This window comes from Pantherophis guttatus, chromosome 4 (genome assembly GCF_059756535.1).
Source record: "Pantherophis guttatus breed Tessera chromosome 4, ASM5975653v1, whole genome shotgun sequence".
NCBI classification, from domain to species: Eukaryota; Metazoa; Chordata; class Lepidosauria; order Squamata; family Colubridae; genus Pantherophis; species Pantherophis guttatus.
The window spans coordinates 107,578,588-107,597,376 of NC_142066.1; the positions used below are offsets into that span (position 1 = coordinate 107,578,588).

The 18,789-nt window shown below is 36.2% G+C and overlaps 1 protein-coding gene across 3 annotated transcripts in view; it reads right to left on the reverse strand.

Moving 5' to 3' along the window:
- The window catches only part of RBMS3 (RNA binding motif single stranded interacting protein 3), a 937,042-nt gene that overhangs the window by 530,719 nt on the left and 387,534 nt on the right, over window positions 1-18,789 (reverse strand). For all 3 annotated transcript variants that reach the window (XR_004588862.3, XM_060685802.2, XM_034404015.2), the window contains exon 4: window positions 1,265-1,356. Coding sequence is in view for 2 of the 3 variants with exons in the window: in XM_060685802.2 (XP_060541785.1) it covers window positions 1,265-1,356 (92 nt within the window). In the remaining variant the exon portion in view is untranslated. The remainder of the gene's footprint in view (window positions 1-1,264; window positions 1,357-18,789) is intronic.

Sequence of the window (18,789 nt, forward strand, 5' to 3'; positions counted from 1 at the left end):
CCATGTGTATTCCTATACAACCTCAATCCTTTTTCATCTCCATTTTCTACTCCTATTATTGAAAAATAGATGCACAGTGATCTCTAATTAATATTTAAAATATGTAACAAGAGTTTCTCAGGTGAAAAAACTATGGAACGGCTAAACTGAATCAATATTTCATGCTTTTGCCTTGAGATGCCTATCTTGATTGGCACCATATCACATACATGGTAATATGAATTAAGACATCCATAACCGTTAGTGAAATCCCTTACATCTTAGTCTTTTATGTGAAAAGGGCACAGACAGAATAAAAGAATCCTTAGTACTTGATTAGTGTGCATTTGATTAGTAACAAAAAATATTTGTTACCAAACAAATGCACCCTATTAAAAACATTACATGAGATGATGCATAATATCTAATTTTCCTTTTTTGATTGTTGTCTCAATATCACACAATGAAATGTCATTTGAACTGGATCATTTAAAAAAAAGCAATGGATTCTACAAGTGTTTCATAACAGCAAGCTTCTAGACAAGCATAAATATCAGGCAATTAAAATATTCATTCTTATATGCAAACAAACGTTTTCTATGTTACAAGGGATGAGCTCCAGGCATGCAAATCTGTAAAGCATGTTATCAAACACTGTCAATAGTTGTTGACTTTTCAGTACTTATCCTAAATATGTTTTCAGCTGGGCCACCTTGTTACAGCTAAAAGCATTGCATATTTCCAGCAACTATTTACACCAGCTATCCATGAAGTAAAAAGTCTTCCTTAAGATCTGATGTCATACAGTTCTTTTGTCTATGGAAATTCTCAGTCCTCCAGGTCATGGTTTTCCCAAATGTGCTTTTTCAAGAGGCCACTGGACCAGAAAGTACCTTTGGGATGCAGTTCTTTTCTTATTGCCCAATATTTATCTTTCATATTTAACACATTAATGAAGGAAGGAAAATCTGGACTGGCTCAAGAAGCTTTGGCACTAATGCTTTATGGTACTGCATTTTTGTTCTTTGCACAATAAAATTTAGATGTTAAAAAAAGGAGGAAGTATCCAACATTTATAAATGCATAAAGACTGATGATGACCAAGAAGGAAACAAATCAGTAGAGGACAAAAGAAAAAAAATCTATAAATGAATAAAGCAAAATCATTGTACATTTTGATTCTGAAAAGAATCACAAAAATAATCTGAATTTTTGCAATAAACTAATATCACATTATATTAAAGTAAAGCAGTACAATCAAGCAATGTTCACACATTAATCTTACCTTAGCCATCTGAGCTTGCACACCATTTGCTTTAAGAGATGCTACGGCTTTCTGTGCAGCTGCTGGACTATCAAAATCTACAAAACCGTAACCTTTTGAAAAGGGGAAAAAAGTAGCATTCATTAATATGAATAAAGAATAAACTAGTTTACCAAATCTTCCCTATCAACAATGTAACATTTTCAAATTTAATAATGTTCAAATACCAATGGCTACTTCAAGATTTTGGATGAGTTTCAACAGTCCCCTCCTCAAATCTTAAATAAGTAAGACAGACATGACCTGTTTTATATTAAGCCAGACGAGTGAATGAATCAGTGAAATTTTATTGTCTGCTCTAGCAGTGAATTTCTGGATCTTCAGCAAATGGCTTTCTTTCACTGGCAATGGGATCTATAAAAGTCAATGGTCACTTCCAGAATAATTTATTATCTTATTATTATAATAATATAATAATATAATATAATATAATATAATAATATTATCTTATTATTAAGATTAATTAAGTAAGAATAGCTTACTTAATTAATCTGATTGTGGGATAACAATGATGACTCTACAAAACATTGTAACAAAGCAATTCATTCTTTTTTTAAGCTACAGAAAATTGTACTTTCGTTGAAACATTTTTAAAGGTTTCTAATAGAATGATGCAATATAGAATTATTGCACTGAACCTAATTTTGGAATCTTCCCTTCATATCAGGTATATGAATATTTTTGGAATGTATGTAATGTATCTGTTGGAGAAAGGCCATCGCTTCATCTTTTGTAATGCCTATGCAATCTATAGAGCTTGCATCCACCTCAAAACCTATAACAGTATTTAGTTCTAGAGTGCTAATAGCTTTAGGTAGACATTTCCATTTACCAGATCAATATGCACCCAAACAGAAAGCAATCACAAATATGCTGCAGCATTTAATGCACTTTAAACTTATTAATATCTCATGCATGCATTAAAAGAAGAAGGGGAAAAAAGAATCTAAGTACTCCAATTAATTCCATATATCACAAATATATAAATCCTGTTTTAAGAAATTTCCAATGATATACTGAAGATTATAAATTTTATGTAAGGTTCCTGTAAATAACTTGTAAATGTTTACTTCTCATATTTAACTCAATGGGAACTGCTTCAAAATAGAAAATTCTGTAAGACTTAAATTCTAAACATGCATATCAAGTGTGTAACTAAATACATTTACAGAGCATTCAGAAAGTATTGACCCTTTTCACTTTTGTCAATGTTGTTATGCTGCAGCCTGATTCTAGAGTTGTTAAAATCCATTTTTTTTCTCATTAATGTATGCTCAGTACCCCCTAATGACAAAGTGAAAATGGAATTTTATAAATGTCTGTAAATTTATAAAAAGAAAAAAGTGAAATATCACATTGGCATAAGTATTCAGGCACTTTGCAACAACATATGAAATTTAGCTTAGGTGTGTCTCATTTCTCTTGATTGCTGCTGACATGCTTCTACACCTTGATTGGAGTCCACCTGTGGTAAATTAAATTGATTCGGAAAGGCACACATCTTTCTATAGAAGGCCTCACAGCTGACAATGCATATTGAACCATAGCAAAAGCCATGAGGTCAAAAGAACTGTCTGCAGAGCTCAGAGACTGAATTATTGCAAGACACAGATCTGGGGAAGGCTACAATAAGATTTCTGCTGCTCTGAAGATTCCTAAAAGCACAATGGCCTCCATAATTTTCAAATGGAAGACATTTGGCACAACCAGGGCTCTTTCAAGAGCTGAGTCCCTGGTCAAACTGAGTAATTGAGGAAGAAAGGCCTTAGTAAGAAAGGTGACCAAGAACCCAATGGTCACTCTGACTGAGCTCCAGAGGTCCTGTGTGGAGATGAGACAGAGTTCCAGAAATATAACCATCACTGCAGCCCTCTATCCAGGGGTGAAATGCTCCCGGTTTGGACCGGATCGCCCAATTCGATAGCGATGGTGGCGGGTCGTTTGGAAAACCGGTACCAAAAATCCCTGCACCCCCCCCATGCCCAGCTGAGCTGCGCGATCATCAGAGGGTTTTTTTTTAACTTTTAAAAGCATTTTTTCTACAACCTCTTCGGTTAAAAAAATGCTTTTAAAAGTAAAAAAAAAAGCCTCTGATTAAGGTGACCAGATTTTAACATTGGTAAAGCGGGACACCATTGTGGGTGTGGCTTATTTTGTGGGTGTGGCTTGGAGGTCATGTGACTGGGTAGGCGTGGCTAGCTGATCATGTGACCGGGTGGCCATGGCTATGGGACTATTCAGAGGGCTGAAAAAAGTCATTTCTGACAGGTCCTCGCACTTTTGACTGGTCCTCACACTTATGACCATCCTCACATTTATGCCCGTGCAGCATTCTTTTATTGCAAAAGTTTTACAATTACATTTTCACCCCTTTTCCCCCACCACCACCCACCCCAAACTTCCCAACCTCCCTAACCCTCCCTAACCCTCCCCTCCCCCCAGACTTCCCTATATTATACTCATATCTGGTAAAGAAAGATAAAAAAAAAAAACCCTTAATATAAAACTTATGTAAAAACTTGAACCCCTCCCTCCCCTTTATAGTTTTTCTTTTTACCCTCATTACATTAAAATATTTCTAATACATTATTTTCAAATAAAAGCTATTTGATACTTTCTAGTTTGATATTTGTTCTGAACATATTCTATCCACCTTTTCCATTCCCATTCATAAGTCTCTTGTGAACAATCTTTTAAGTATGCTGAAATCTTCGCCATCTCTGCAAAACTGGCCATCTTCAAAGTCCATTCCTCAATAGTGGGCAAAGCTTCATTTTTCCAATATTTACCTATCAACAATCTTGCTGCTGTTATCATATACAATATCAGTTTTATTTCACCCGATGTAAAACCCTTAACTATACCCAGTAAAAACAATTGTGGAGAGAATTGAATTTTTTTCTTCAAAACATTCTGCATGACCCACCAAATTTTTATCCAAAAAGCCTTAACTTTCCTACAGGTCCACCAAACATGATAATACGTAGCATCCAAACATTCACATCTCCAACAAAAAATTTTATGCTGCCTTTTTCAAAGAAGATAGCAAAGGTAAGGTGACCAGATTTTAACATTGATAAAGCGGGACACCCACCATTTTGTGGGCATGGCTTGGAGGTCATGTGACTGGGTGGGCGGGGCTAACTGGCCATGTGACTGGGTGGCCATGGCTATGTGTATAGAAAAAAGTCATTTCTGACAGGTCCTCGCACTTTTGACTAGTCCTCACACTTATGACCATCCTCACATTTATGCCCGTGCAGCATTCTTAACAACCATGTCACTCATTTCACAACTGCTTCTCTTCACCATGGTGATAAGATAGGGCAAAAAACGTAAAATGTGAGGACAGTCATAAGTTTGAGGACTGGTCAAAAGTGCGAGGACCAGTCAAAAATAACTTTTTCAGCCCTCTGAGTAGTCCATATGCACAAAAGGACTAACCAGAGGGCTGAAAAAAGTCATTTCTGACAGATCCTCGCACTTTTGACTGGTCCTCATACTTATGACCATCCTCACATTTATGCCCGTGCAGCATTCTTAACAACCATGTCACTCATTTCACAACTGCTTCTCTTCGCCATGGTGATAAGATAGGACAAAAAACGTAAAATGTGAGGACAGTCGTAAGTTCGAGGACTGGTCAAAAGTGTGAGGACCAGTCAAAAATAACTTTTTCAGCCCTCTGAGTAGTCCATATGCATAAAAGGATACAGCAATAGAGAGGGATGAAGGAAGGGAAGGGAAATTAGAGTAGGAGTGAGGGTAAGAGAGGGAGGAAGAGAGGAGGAGAAGGGGAAAGGAAGAGGAAGTAGGGAGGAGAAGAAGAGGGTGGGGGGAAGAGAAAGTAAGAAGGAAAGAAAAGAGAGAGGTGCTAGGTTTGAGGAGAAAGATTGCTGTACAATAAAAAAGATGAAAGGGAAGAAAGCCAACCCCAAACAAATATAAAGATATTAAGATAAAGAATGAATTGTTAAACTTTAAAGAATAAAAGAGAACAAATATGAATAAATAGCAATAATTAGAAACACACATACAAACATACAATGTATTTTCTTTGAACAGAATATTTGGCTGGTTCACAAATTTAAACAATGTTTAGTCATTTCAATTAAATTTACAATTTCTATATTTCCTTTTTGCCATATTTATTCCTCATCTATTTTTTAAAAAAAACAATATTACCCTTCATTCTCATCTCTAATCTTAATCAAATTCAATTTTTCTCTTCTCTTCTATATTATACCCCTTCCCATTGTCATCTATTTTTATATCCATCCTCACATTGGTTAATTATGTAATTATGTAATACAGTTGTTTAATACAAATTCAACATTTTAATATAAATCAATTAGTTATATAACTTTTTTGTATATTAATCAATATGAACATGAATATTCCAATTATTTCCATGCAATCCAATTTTGTTACAAATCAATTAATTATATTTACCAATAATAATAAACCAAATAATTTCCCCCATATATTCCTCCAAACCACAACTTAACCATTTCTGCTTTCAATACAATATACAATTAATAGTATCTCAATTATTACAATTTGCTAGTTAAATAGAGCTTTTTTTCTTTTGTGTTTTAAAATCTTGAACTCTCCTCTTTTGCCCTAAATTTCCCATTGTTTGCAGTTTTGCACCTACCTTTTTTGGTGAGGAAAAAGAAATCTCTCTCTGCCTCATTTTGTCACATTGCAGCAAAGACCCTGCTTTACTTTCGCTTTCACTTTTGAGTATAGCTAGGGGGAAAACAATCTGCTCCAGGAACTCTTTGCAGCTAGCAACAGAACAGAACCCTGCGCAAAACAGCTGAGAGCAAATCAGCTGAGTGTCGGGAAGCCGAGCTAATCAACTTGTGCTAATTAACCTATGCGGAAGCTGTAAGGGGCTGTTTTTTCTATTTTTGCAGGCATTGATCTACTCATTTGTTTTCTTTTAACACTGATCAACTGTAGGGCGGCCCTTTGAAACCCTGCGGCAAGAGTTTAAACAGTTTTTTTTCCTTCTAGCTATCAGCTGGGACTCAGGAGGCATCCGGGACTCAGGAGGCAGAATGAAAAATCGGGACTTTTTTAAAACGCCACGGGACGCGGGACAAATTGCTAAAAATTGGGACTGTCCCTCCAAAAGCGGGACGTCTGGTCTCCTTACCTGTGATGATCATACGCACAGCTGGGATTGTCAGAGGCTTTTAAAAGCATTTTTTCTACAACCTCTTCGGCCAAAGAGGTTGTAGAAAAAAATGCTTTTAAAAGCCTCTGACGATCTCAGTTGAGTTGCCTGATCATCAGAGGCTTTTTTTTTCTTTTAAAAGCAAAAGCGCCTGAAAGACTCTCAGACTGTGTGGAACAAGATTCCCTGGTCCAATGAAACCAAGATTGAACTGTTTGGTCTCAATTCTAAATGCTATGTCTGGAGGAAAACACCCACTGTTTATTACCTGCCCAATATCATCCCAAGAGTAAAGCATGGTGGTGACAGAATAATGCTGTGGGGGTGTTTTTCAGCAGCAGGGACCAGGGAACTGGTCAGAGTTGATGGAACACTGAATGAAGCAAAGTACAGGGATATCCTCAATGAAAACCTGTTCCACAGTGTTCAGACTGGGCTGAATGTTCACTTTCCAACATGACAATGATCCTAAGCACACAATCAAGACAACAGAGATATGGCTGTGAATGTTCTAGAGTGACCTAGCCAGAGCCTTGACTTGAACCCTATTGAACATCTCTGAGGGACCTGAAAATGGTGTCCACTGATGATTGTTATCCAACCTGACTGAGCTTGAGAGGATTTGCAAGGAAGAATTGCAGAAAATTCCCCAATCCAGATGTGCAAAGCTTGTCATATCATACCAAAAAGACTTGAGGCTGTAATTGCTACCAAAGGTGCTTCAACGAAGTACTGAGTGAAGGGTCTGAATACTTATGCCAATGTGATAGTTTAGTTTTTTCTTTTTTAATAAATTTACAGACATTTCTAAAATTCTGTTTTCACTTTGTCATTATGAGATAGATAATTGAGGGGAAAAAATGAATTTTAACAACTTACAATCAGGCTGCAGCATAGCAAAATTTACAAAAAACGAAGGACGTCTGAATATCCTCTGAAACAGGGGTGAAATACACTTACCTTTGCTATCAGTTCGCAAATGTGAGTGCACATGCCTCCTCCATGCATGCGCAGAGCCTTCCCTTCTGGGAGAAGGGCGGTATACAAATTAAATTAATAATAATAATAATAATAATAATAATAATAATAATAATAATAATAATGTGTAGAGGGTCAAAAATGGACGTGATGACGTCCGGGCGGGTGGGCGGAGCCTCCCGCTGCTAGTGCTACCGGTTCACCCAAGCCAGATAGAACCAATTGCATTTCACCACTGCTCTGAATGCACTGTATGTAGATATTCATTCCTAAGAATATATGCCTAGGAATAAACAATAAATGTACGTGCTAAAAATATAGATATATAAAAGAAATTATCAGTAAAAACCAAAATATCCAAGATACCTTAAGTTCCATAGTCTTTTCCCAGAAGATATAGACATAAAAGATCTGTACACTGAGCAATAAAATCATTTTGCTTTTCTCAAATATGGTTTATTTGTTTATAGTTTAATTTTTTAATGAATCTGAAAAAAAATAATCTTATTTATGGGGGAAAAGATTTGGAGTTATAGCTACAGTTTAGGTCTAAAGGTTTTTGAAGTGAAACTATGTCCACATTATTACCCTGTGAACAATGCCTGCTGAGAAAAGAACAAGAGTTCAAAATCTTGATTTTCATTAACCTTTCGGTGCTTTTTATGCCCCCAATCCAGCTGTGCTGCTTTATGATGATAGGGGAGGTGCTCTTGGGAGGTAGGAACAAAGAACATCACAAGTGAATGCAAAGAGTATATATCCCCAAGCAGGGTCACCCAAGGAGTGAAAGTCATCCCAGCTGCCTGGCCAAAACAAACAGACACGTATATTGGGCAGCAGCCAAATAGGAATGGCAAAGGTATCAATTCTTTCTGTGTGTGGGAAAGCAATTGTAAACCATTCCTGTATTTTTAACAAGAAACCACATGGGCAGAAAACATAAAATGATTGAGTGGTGCTGGATAATGGGTCTTTCAGGTTGGATGGCACTCAACATGCTACTGAAAAGGTGAGGATCTTTCAGAATACCAATGACATTCATGACGTGGCTAGATTAAAGCCTTCAGGACATCGAAGTTTCTGATGTTGTGGATCAGGAAAATAAAATCAGAAACAATAAAGACAGAATAACAGAACATGAAATATAAAAAACACAGATATGGGAAAATTCAACACAGGGGAAGATGAAATGACTACAAACTGACATCTTAAGCATTAACAAATTGAAATGGACTTGGATTGCTCAGTTTCAATGAGAAGATCACATCGTTTATTACTTGGGATATGAAAAACAAAACAGGAACAGAGTTGCTTTTATAGTTAGGAAGAATATAACAACAGCAGTAGTTACAATCAATGCTACAATCAACGAATGTATTTTATTGATTAGACCTCATGGATAACCCTTCAATATGGCAATCATTCAAGTCTATGGTCTAACTATTGAAGCAAAAGTAGAGGAAGTTGTTGAGTGTTATGATCTAGTTCAATTTGAACTTGACAGATCATGCAAGCAAGATGTACTGCTTGTGATTGGAGACTCGAATTGGACACTGGAGTTCAATTATCACACCAAAGAAATACACAGGTGCTGACTTTTGAACACATCACAAACTGCTCATGTTCAAGTTTCAAGTTAAGCTAAAGAAGAGGAAGAAAGCCAGTCAGTTTCCACAATATACTCATGAATTTATCTCCACATTTTTTCAAGAACATTAGCTCCTCAGCAGCCCTGAAACTCACTGATCAAAGCACCAGAGGAATTATGGAATAAATCTAAATAAGTTGTTAAGGATGAATGTGAAAAAAAACCCCAAACTTGCCAAACAAGAGAGCAAATTAGATGTCAAGGTAAATTGTAGTAATTGGGGTACAGCCATATAGTTTTCATGGGACTGCTCTTGAACAGCATTGCAAAAGCTTCAGCTGATGCAGAACACAACTGATGGGTTGTAAATGGTGTCAGTTATTCAGCACAAATAACACAACCACTTTGGGGGTTGCACTGATTGCCAGAGTGTTTCTGGGTGCAATTCAAGACACTGGTAATCATTTTTAAAGCCTTTGTGATAGGTTACCTATGGGACTATCTTCTTCTAGTAGTTCTTACTCATAAAATCTGATCTGATACGATGGGCATGCTCCAGGCACCATCAACCAAGGAATATCAACTGGTGGGGACCAGGAAGTAGCAATTGCCCTTTGAAACATTGTGTCATCTGTCCGACTAATGCACCCAGCAAAAGTAGGCACTTTCAGGAACCTTAAAATCCCAAAAGCAAAACTTTATTGAGTACATCATTTTGGCACTGAAGAAAGCAAAACCAACTCTAAATTTTTCCACCCAAGCCTACATTGTTAAGAAATAGGTTTCACCCCTGCTACTATGGAACAGGTCACATTGTCCAGTTAGGAAGCATTATTTTGTTTTGATAACAGTCCATGTCTTGGCTGCCACCTGCAGAAGTGTCCTTGGCTCTCATGGCTGAAGTCTGGAGCCTCTACGTCAGCGGTGAAATCCACTTACCTTTGCTATCGGTTCAGGGAGTGTGCAGGAACGTGTGCACCTGCACCTCTTCTGTGCATGCACAGAACTTTCTGTGCATGTGCAGATGGTAAAAAAATGGGACGTAATGATGTCCCGGTCGTTGGGCGGAGCCTCCCGCCGCCAGTGCTACTGGTTTGGCGAGCCGGATAGAACCAGGGGGATTTCACCACTGCTTTACATCCATCTCACCCTTCCCTCCCCCAGTTCTTTTGGAAAGTTGAAAAGCAATAATAGTCACAAGAAGCTTAAGTTTTTCAATCTTGACACATTGTCACTTCTAAGATCAGGATGGCTACAATGCTGCTGGCTTTTAGGAAGGCCTTGAAGACCTGCCAAGTGCCTTGGTTTGGTGTCTTGAGTGTGTGAAGGGTCCCATTTTCTGCTTATACTGAAACAGATGGATTATAATATCTCTTGGCTTTTATTTGTATTTAATTTCTTTTTATATAATATCTTAATTGTTTTTCTGATTGTTCACCAGTCAGAATCACTTGTTTGAGATGGATGTCTATACAATTGAATAAGTTGCCAAGGGAAAAGAAACCAGAACCAAGAGAGACAAGAATTGTCAGAAAGAAACTTCATAAAGAGTTTCAGAGAGCTGTTAGAATGGACAAAAAGCAGTATTAAAACAACATGTGTAAAAACATGGAATGGAACATCAAAGGAAAAACACAGAAAGTCTTCCAAACTATTTTTGAATTCAGAAAGAGGTTCAAATCTTGAATTAATATACTAAAGGATTTCAATGGAGAATAACTTATTCAAAGGAGATCAAATATACTGAAATACTTTTCAATATAGATAACAATATTCAAGAGATCTAAGATGATATTCTCTACTTACATGAACGTCTAGTACCAGATAGTACTAGAACCAGATGTTCAAGCTAACTTTATAAAAGGCCAAGTACAGTGGCAATGAGTGCATCATTAGAAGACTTTAAAGACTATGTTAAGAACAAGTTGTCAAAAACAAAATCTATTTAATCACTAACAGCTTACTATAGTTCAATCAACTTTTTATATTATTACCCATGCTATAGTTTATGTGATATCATGGTTCAATTTCTAACTTCAGAAGTTATGTAGGTTAAAGAAAATTCTGCTCAACCTATGACAATTCAATGGCACAATCCTATAATAGTCTAGCTTGCTGCCAATGCTTTTTAAAATGTTTACAAATCAAATCAAATCAAATCAAACCTTTATTGTCAATGCACAACATATGTACAAAGAAATTGAACGAGACTCCCTTGGTGCAATCCCCCCCCCAAGAAACACAAAATACATCTCAATAATTCAATAAATGAAAAGTGTTAAACAGGTGCAATTGGGATTTGGATTGAAATATTAACAAAATGTTTAGCTTTAGTTTAGTTTACTTTATTGTCATTGCACCTCGTACAATGAAATTAAATGCCATCTTCAATGTTCATTATAACTATAAAAATAAAACACAAACACACATTCTTCACACCTATACAATTGAATTGAAAGCCCAATATTGCATTAATATTGCACTATATAGTAGAATTCAATATAGTTACTGCCCTGGGATAGAAGCAGTTTTTCAGCCTATTTGTCCTTGTTTTTATTATCCTGTACCATCTATCAGATGGTAATAGTTCAAAAAAAGAGTGCCCAGGATGAGATGGATCTTTAAGAATGTTTTGAACTTTCTTAAGATAGCGAGAGCTACAAAGCTCTTCCAAAGAGGGAGAGTGCAATGATCCTCTGGGCAATGATGTCTGTTGTGCTCTTCTATCTGCCACTGGGCAATTGGCAAACCATACACAGGTGCAGTAAATTTAAATATTCTATATGGTGCAGCGGTAGAAGGTCACCAGCAGTTTTTCATTCAGTTGTTGTTTCCTGAGAAATCTCAGGTAGTATAATCTCTGCTGGGCCCTTTTGACCAGTGCTGCAATGTGAGTGCCCCAATCCAGTTTTATGATAAACTTAAAACTGGTCACTTGCTCCACTCGGTCTCCATTGATAAGCAAGGGCTGGATGTCTGATCTATTCCTTCTATAGTTCATTATAAGCTCCTTGGTCTTATTTGTGTTACGGACCAAGTTATTGTCTCCACACCACGAAAGCAACCATTCCACCTCATCTCGATAGGTAGACTCATCCCACCCCCGGAGATTAGTCCACCACTGTTGTATCATCTGCAAATTTAATAGTATTACTAACTTGAGTGCGAATGCAGTCATGTACATAAAAAGTATAGAGTAAGGGACTCAACATGCAACCCTGTGGTGTATCAGTGTTAAGAATAAGGGCTGAAGAGATATGATTACCTAATCTGACCCTATGAGAGCAGCCTGACAGGAAATCCATAATCCAAAGATAGATTGAATAAGAAAGTCCAAGATCCATAAATTTAGACACTAGTCCCATGATGGTGAATCTATGGCACGTGTGCCACAGTGGTATGCATAGGCATATCAGTGGGAATGCCAGTTCAGCTCTGGAATGCATGAGTGTGCTGGCCAGCTGATTTTCAGGCCTTCTGGGCCCACCAGAAGTAGGGAAACAGGCTGTTTCCTGCTTCTGGAGGGCCTGGGGAAGTGGGGAAGGCCTGTTTTTCTTTCTCACCTGGCTCCAGATCCTCTCTATGCCTCTGGGGAAGGCGAAAACAGCCTTCCCCACCCGCTTGGAGGCCCTCTGGAGGCCTGAAATGGCCCATTTCCCAACTCCTGGTTGGGCAGGAAGTGACTTTTTTGCTATCCTCAGCCTCCAGAGACTCCTTGAGAGGCTCTGGAGGCTGTGGACAGCAAAAAAGTCACTTCCTGTCTAACCGGGAGTTGGGAAATGGGCCATTTCAGGCCTCCAGAGGGCCTCCAAGGGGGTGGGGAAGGCTGTTTTCGCTCTCCCCAGAGGCATAGAGAGGATCTGGAGCCAGGTGAGAAAGAAAAACGGGCCTACTGGGCCATCACATGCCAGGAGCAGTGGGGGGAGGAGGGGGTTGCACGCACATGTGCAGGGCGTGGTGCATAGAATTATGGGTGTGGGCACACTCGCATGCAAACTTCCCTGCCCCACCCCCTCCTAGCATGAGATGGCAAAAAGGTTAGCTATCACTGACTAGTCTATGTGGAAGGATTGTGTTAAATGCAGACCTAAAAACATCTACAAAAAGCATCTTCACATAGACCACCTCCACTGTTCTAAATGAGTCAGAGCAGTGTGAAGAATGATGGCTATAGTATCCTTTGTAGATCTATTTCTTCTGTATGCAAACTGGTGTTTATTAAACATATACAGAAGACCAGAAATGATGTGCTGGCCGACCAATTTCTCAAAGCACTTCATGATGATAGGAGTAAGTGCCACTGGTCTTTAAGCATTGAGGTTATTGATAGGGAACTTCTTTGGCAGATGTGTTGATTTTGAAAGCAATTTTTAATTTCTTCTTCTATTACAATAGAGGAAGAAAAGGTGAGAATGGCAATTTGAGAACCTGAAGCTAATCCAATAATATAAACCACAGGTGACTCGGATAAGGTTCTGACCTCCAATTCTACAGCTGCAAAATGAAAACGATGACCTATCCCACAGAAATTTCACAACAGGAATTGTAAAGCATGTAATATAACAGAACCATTGGGGGAACATGATTAGGAAAAAAAGGAAAATGATTAAAAGATATTTATGATGAATAACACTGGCTGAACTGTTCCCAAAACTTCTTATTCTTCAAACCTGCACATTTTGTTTTTTGTTCATTTTGGACTCTGCTTGAAAGGAACAGTTATGAATTATCCTCTTAATGAGATCATTGGAATAATTATTGTGATTGGTCTGGAGAAACAAATAACACAGGGAAATTCAACTAACATTTTGATTTCATGTTTTGATTAACAGTTTTATTTTTTTAATCATTGAAAAATTATTTATTTATTTTTACTTTTTGTCAGTCTTTTTGTAGCATGCCACAAAAAAATGAAATTGTTATCTACACAGTTATCCACAATTATCTCTCAAAGGTGCTTAAATAAATTAAGCATGAGAGTCAGGCTTCTCTATCCAGTTATTTAAAAGAATAAGCCACGCAAACAGATGAGGAATGAAGAACAAAGAAAGAATGGGGGCAATCAATATCAGAAATAAAATAGTAAGCAAAATGTAAAGTTGATCTTTGATTCTTGGAAATCTTGTTTAAACAGCAATTTGGAGCTTTTCTTCTTTGGTCAATAGATAGGCCAGCTTTTCTTTTCCTATTGCAAGGCCGCTTCCAAAGGAGATGGGTTTTTTAAATTCATTTTTCTCTAGTCAATGCAAGAGGGCAAATTCTTCTGTTACCATGATATTTCCCCTAAAAAGTTAACAATGCTTTCTCTCATGAAGACTTCTGCTGATGGATACTAAAAGTCTCCTACATTTTCTGGCTTATGTGTTCCCATTGAATTTGATGGAAGAAAAAATGTTTTAGAAATTATTTTAACAGAGAAGACAATTTTGATGAAATTATGGATGGGGCATTGTGGTGTTGGATTGGACAAAGGGGGTACAGAATGTTCTGTATTTCACATTACTACAAAATCTAACTTTTATGGCTCTCAACATCATTAAATCCCAGAAAAATAAATTCTTTATTTTTTCTTTATTAAATATTCTTTATTAACTAAATTATTTATTTTTATTAAAATATTTTAATAAAATAAAATAATAAAGTTGTTTTTAAAGAGTAGTATTATCATTACAATAAACATAAACATTATTCTTTGGAAGTTATTGGTTACTTTCTTATAGCCTAAACAGAGAATTTGGGGGAACTGTCCAAAATCTGTTGAAAATTTTGAAGAATTTGTACATTTGGCCACATTTGCTAATTCTAAAATAATCATTGCAATAATGTTTTTTTTTTAAAAACCAAAGTCATATTGTCAACAGCTAAACATATTTACTTTAAAACAAGTTCCATTGGTTCATGTCCATATAAATTTACAAAAGATTGAAGCCTCAGTGGAATTTTGCCTTACATATATTACTCAGATTACTTTGGCATTGGTGATAACAAAAGATGCAGGAGGTTATTAAAAAAATATATCAGAGGAGCTGAAATATCCTATTATAAAAGAAATAGTATCCTTATGCAATTCCTGTATTAAAAAGAAGAGAGAAAGATGAATTGAATGGGTAAATTTATGGTACACTTAACTGGCTCTGTTACTGGATGAAATCCTGAAATTGGTAGGATCTGCTATCTGCCATTTGATCTCCATCAAATTAAAATGTAAAATTAGCCAAAAGATATTATGGCATGATTAACATAGCTGTCCTTATCATAACTGAGATTTCTGTATCAGGTGCCAGCGCTATAGTGTCATTAAAGGATGACAACTTGTTAATTTTTTAATTATGGAGAAATAAATTTGGATTGTCTACATCAAATGAAAAGCGTCTTGCAAGAATTTTGTTCAACATGAATTATAGAGCTCCACAGAAATGTAGATATTATCTTTCCAATAAATTAGCCCTTAAGTGTTAAAAATATCAGTGGCAAACTAGCTAGCTAATATGTTCCCTCATGGTGATTCAATTTAGGAATGCTTAATTATATTACCTTTTTTCATCTCTCTTTTTAAAGTGATATCACAGTACCACTTTTTTCAGTTGTGCATCCTTTATTACTAGAAAAAAAAAACAATACATTCTAAAGCTTTGTGCTTTACTGCACATCAATATTTAACACTACCAATCTATGTTTCTAGAAACTATGCGGCTTCAAAGAACATTTTATTATTTGGGCAACTGTGCAGATACAATTCCAGAAAAGAATATCAGAGCTGGAGTTCTTATGAGATGAACCATCTGCTAGAAAGCTGTCAGATAGTTTATTTCTTTTAAATTCACATGAAAAACAACTGTATTTCAAGGAGTGATAGAGCAGGAGGTTGTACAGAGTTTTGAGGAGCTTGCACTATCTCTTAAATATTTAATTTAGTTTAATGTAAATGTGCAGTTTAACTAACACAGATTATTTTCAATTTAATCATTTACAGCATTATCTAGGATTTCAAGGCAGTTTACAAATAGAGTTAAAAAATAATAAATTCATAGTATAATATAGAAGAATTACGGCGCAACTTAAACTCCATAAATACAATTAGTGATTCAAATGGTATAATGTAAACTCTAGGGACACTGTATTCATAAATATTCATTCCCTGAAAGCATCAGATATATTTCTATTAACTTCCACTTATACAAAATTCCATTAGTAAATAGCAGCAAATGCTATTTATTATTTAAGTATATCATACTATCTCAAGTCTCATAGTTTAAATGAGTCTACTTTAAGGTCAAATACATATCAGTAAGCACAATTTATTGTCATGCTGAATGAAACACACACACTGATCACATTTTTCTTTCTAATGTTAAATTCTTTATAGAAATTCTTGTGATTCAAAGAGTACAATCATTCTTGCACAATTTTCTTTGGAAGCCATCCTGTTGGTGATGTCCAGGGAAGTAATCTTTATTTACTGATTCCCCATGAATGCCATATGGGCTATGTCCAGCAAAAATTCTCCTCTATTCCTAAGGATGCACCTTGCTTTAAAGCAGTGGTTCTCAACCTGTGGGTCGTGACCCCTTTGGGGGTCGAACGACCCTTTCACAGGGGTCGCCTAAGACCATCGGAAAACACATATTTTCGATGGTTTTAGGAATAATTTTATGGTTGGGGGTCACCACAACATGAGGAACTGTATTAAAGGGTCGCGACATTAGGAAAGTTGAGAACCACTGCTTTAAAGTGATCCCTCTAGGAAGCAGTTCCTGGCTAACACCGATGAGATTCAGTTTTCTAAATCCATATTATCCATCAGCATTACTAACCATCAGAAACCTTGTTCTGAAAGAAATAAAAGGGCTACTTTAACTTGGCTTGACTGTATTTAAAATTAATTCTGAAGATGAAGTAATAACTATGGATTCTACAGTTGTGTATGTGTGTGGATCTATAAAGAAAGAGGGATTAGACATTCTTAAAGAAGTAATAAAAGTTCATAGTATAAGTATCTGTGTACATAGTCAGCCACTGAGTAACTGTGTTTTCCATAATCTAAATGGCAATGGAACTCCTGGGCTCAATTTCTCAATTAACTTGACAGTAGGTTCAACTGAGTTAAAATTGAATGTCACTGTTTTTGTAACAAATCCTTCATTCTTATTTTTACCTGCTTGTCAGGAGAAGACCAGCAAAACAGCAATTAGTGATAAGCAGTGCAGTGAAAAGCAACCAAGTATACACTAATTAGATCATTCACCAAGCACATTCATTTCACTGGCAGATTTAATCAATGTTTTCCTGAAATGTCTTAAATCTCTAATGTTAATTTAAAGTTTTGTTATTATTGTGCCTTTAAACACAGACAGGGTGCCTGGATATTTTTAAGTGCTTTTTACCTCCTCCTATCTTCAAAATCATTTCCTAAATATTGTGCCTACAGTTTATCAACATTACACTGGACCAATTATAATAAAATTCTAACAACTTTGTGTTTACATGCTAAGGTCAAAGGGAATATGATGGGCAAACTGTGAAGGAGCACATAACTGTATATATTGCTACATAATGATGTGCAAACATTCATTTAATTTCCACTTCCATTTTTATCCTGAGTCCAAATAAAATCTTAATTTAAAGTGAGGATGCACAATTTATGCATTATCCAGCTTATTGGGAGACTTCCTTGCTACCACTTCATGGAAATTCACCTTTCAATTTACATTTGCTGGAAAAAGTAAGAAATCTTTGCTGCCAGTAACAGTTTAATGCTTTTGTTGAATACCTCTTTCCTACAAACACACTTTGAGGGATTACATGAATGAGAATATCAGGGATAGCGATTAATGATTATCCAACCCAGGTTGGAACACTAAAAATACTTAAATTGTTCCAGGCTTCAAGAGAGTTGACTTCAATGAGCTATGGGAAAACGTGGAAGAATTCCATGGATGAAAATCCTAAAAGGAAAAACAGTTCAAGGCAACTGAGAATTTTTTTAAAAAGAGAGATAATGAAGGCACAAATACAAATACCAAGAGGAAAAATGATGAGATTGGCTTGGTTGAAAAATATCTGTTATAAACTGATAAACAAAAAAGACGTTTTAAAAATGGAAAGAAGAACTTACAGCAAAGACAGAATGTCAGGAAATACCACAAAACTGCAACAATGTGATCAGGAAGAGTAAGGCTAATCATGCACTACAGTTGTCTATGAATACCAAAAACAAGAAAAACAAAATAAAACAAACAAAACAAAACAAAAATCCCATCCCAAACAGTTTTTTTAGGCATGACCAGAACTAGAATCAAGGAAAGAGAGGCCTATCAGGTAGAACAGAGGACATGGCAGTGGTGGCAATAGTTTAAGTATTTGATTAATACTTTGTATCTGTCTTAAAAGTTAAAAGCAATCCAACTTGTCAGAAGCACCATGAGCAACACTGGAGAATTTCACATGACACTGCAACCAGGCTCTATATCCCCAAATTTTTGTTTCATTGTAGAATATCCATTCTATCTATCAATTTCCAAAGAATCCAGCACTTCCGTTTGAATAAAGCCTAGTTTAGCCATCTGAGATGTATGGATATTACACAAAAATAACTCCACATTTGGGGTTTACAGAAATGTGTATGTACATTGACTGAAAAATAGAGCTATACATATTTAACTGTGGCTGTTGCTCCTGAATACTGCTTGAATAATTTTGTTACTTATGAATTTATAAATTCATAAGTAAATAAAT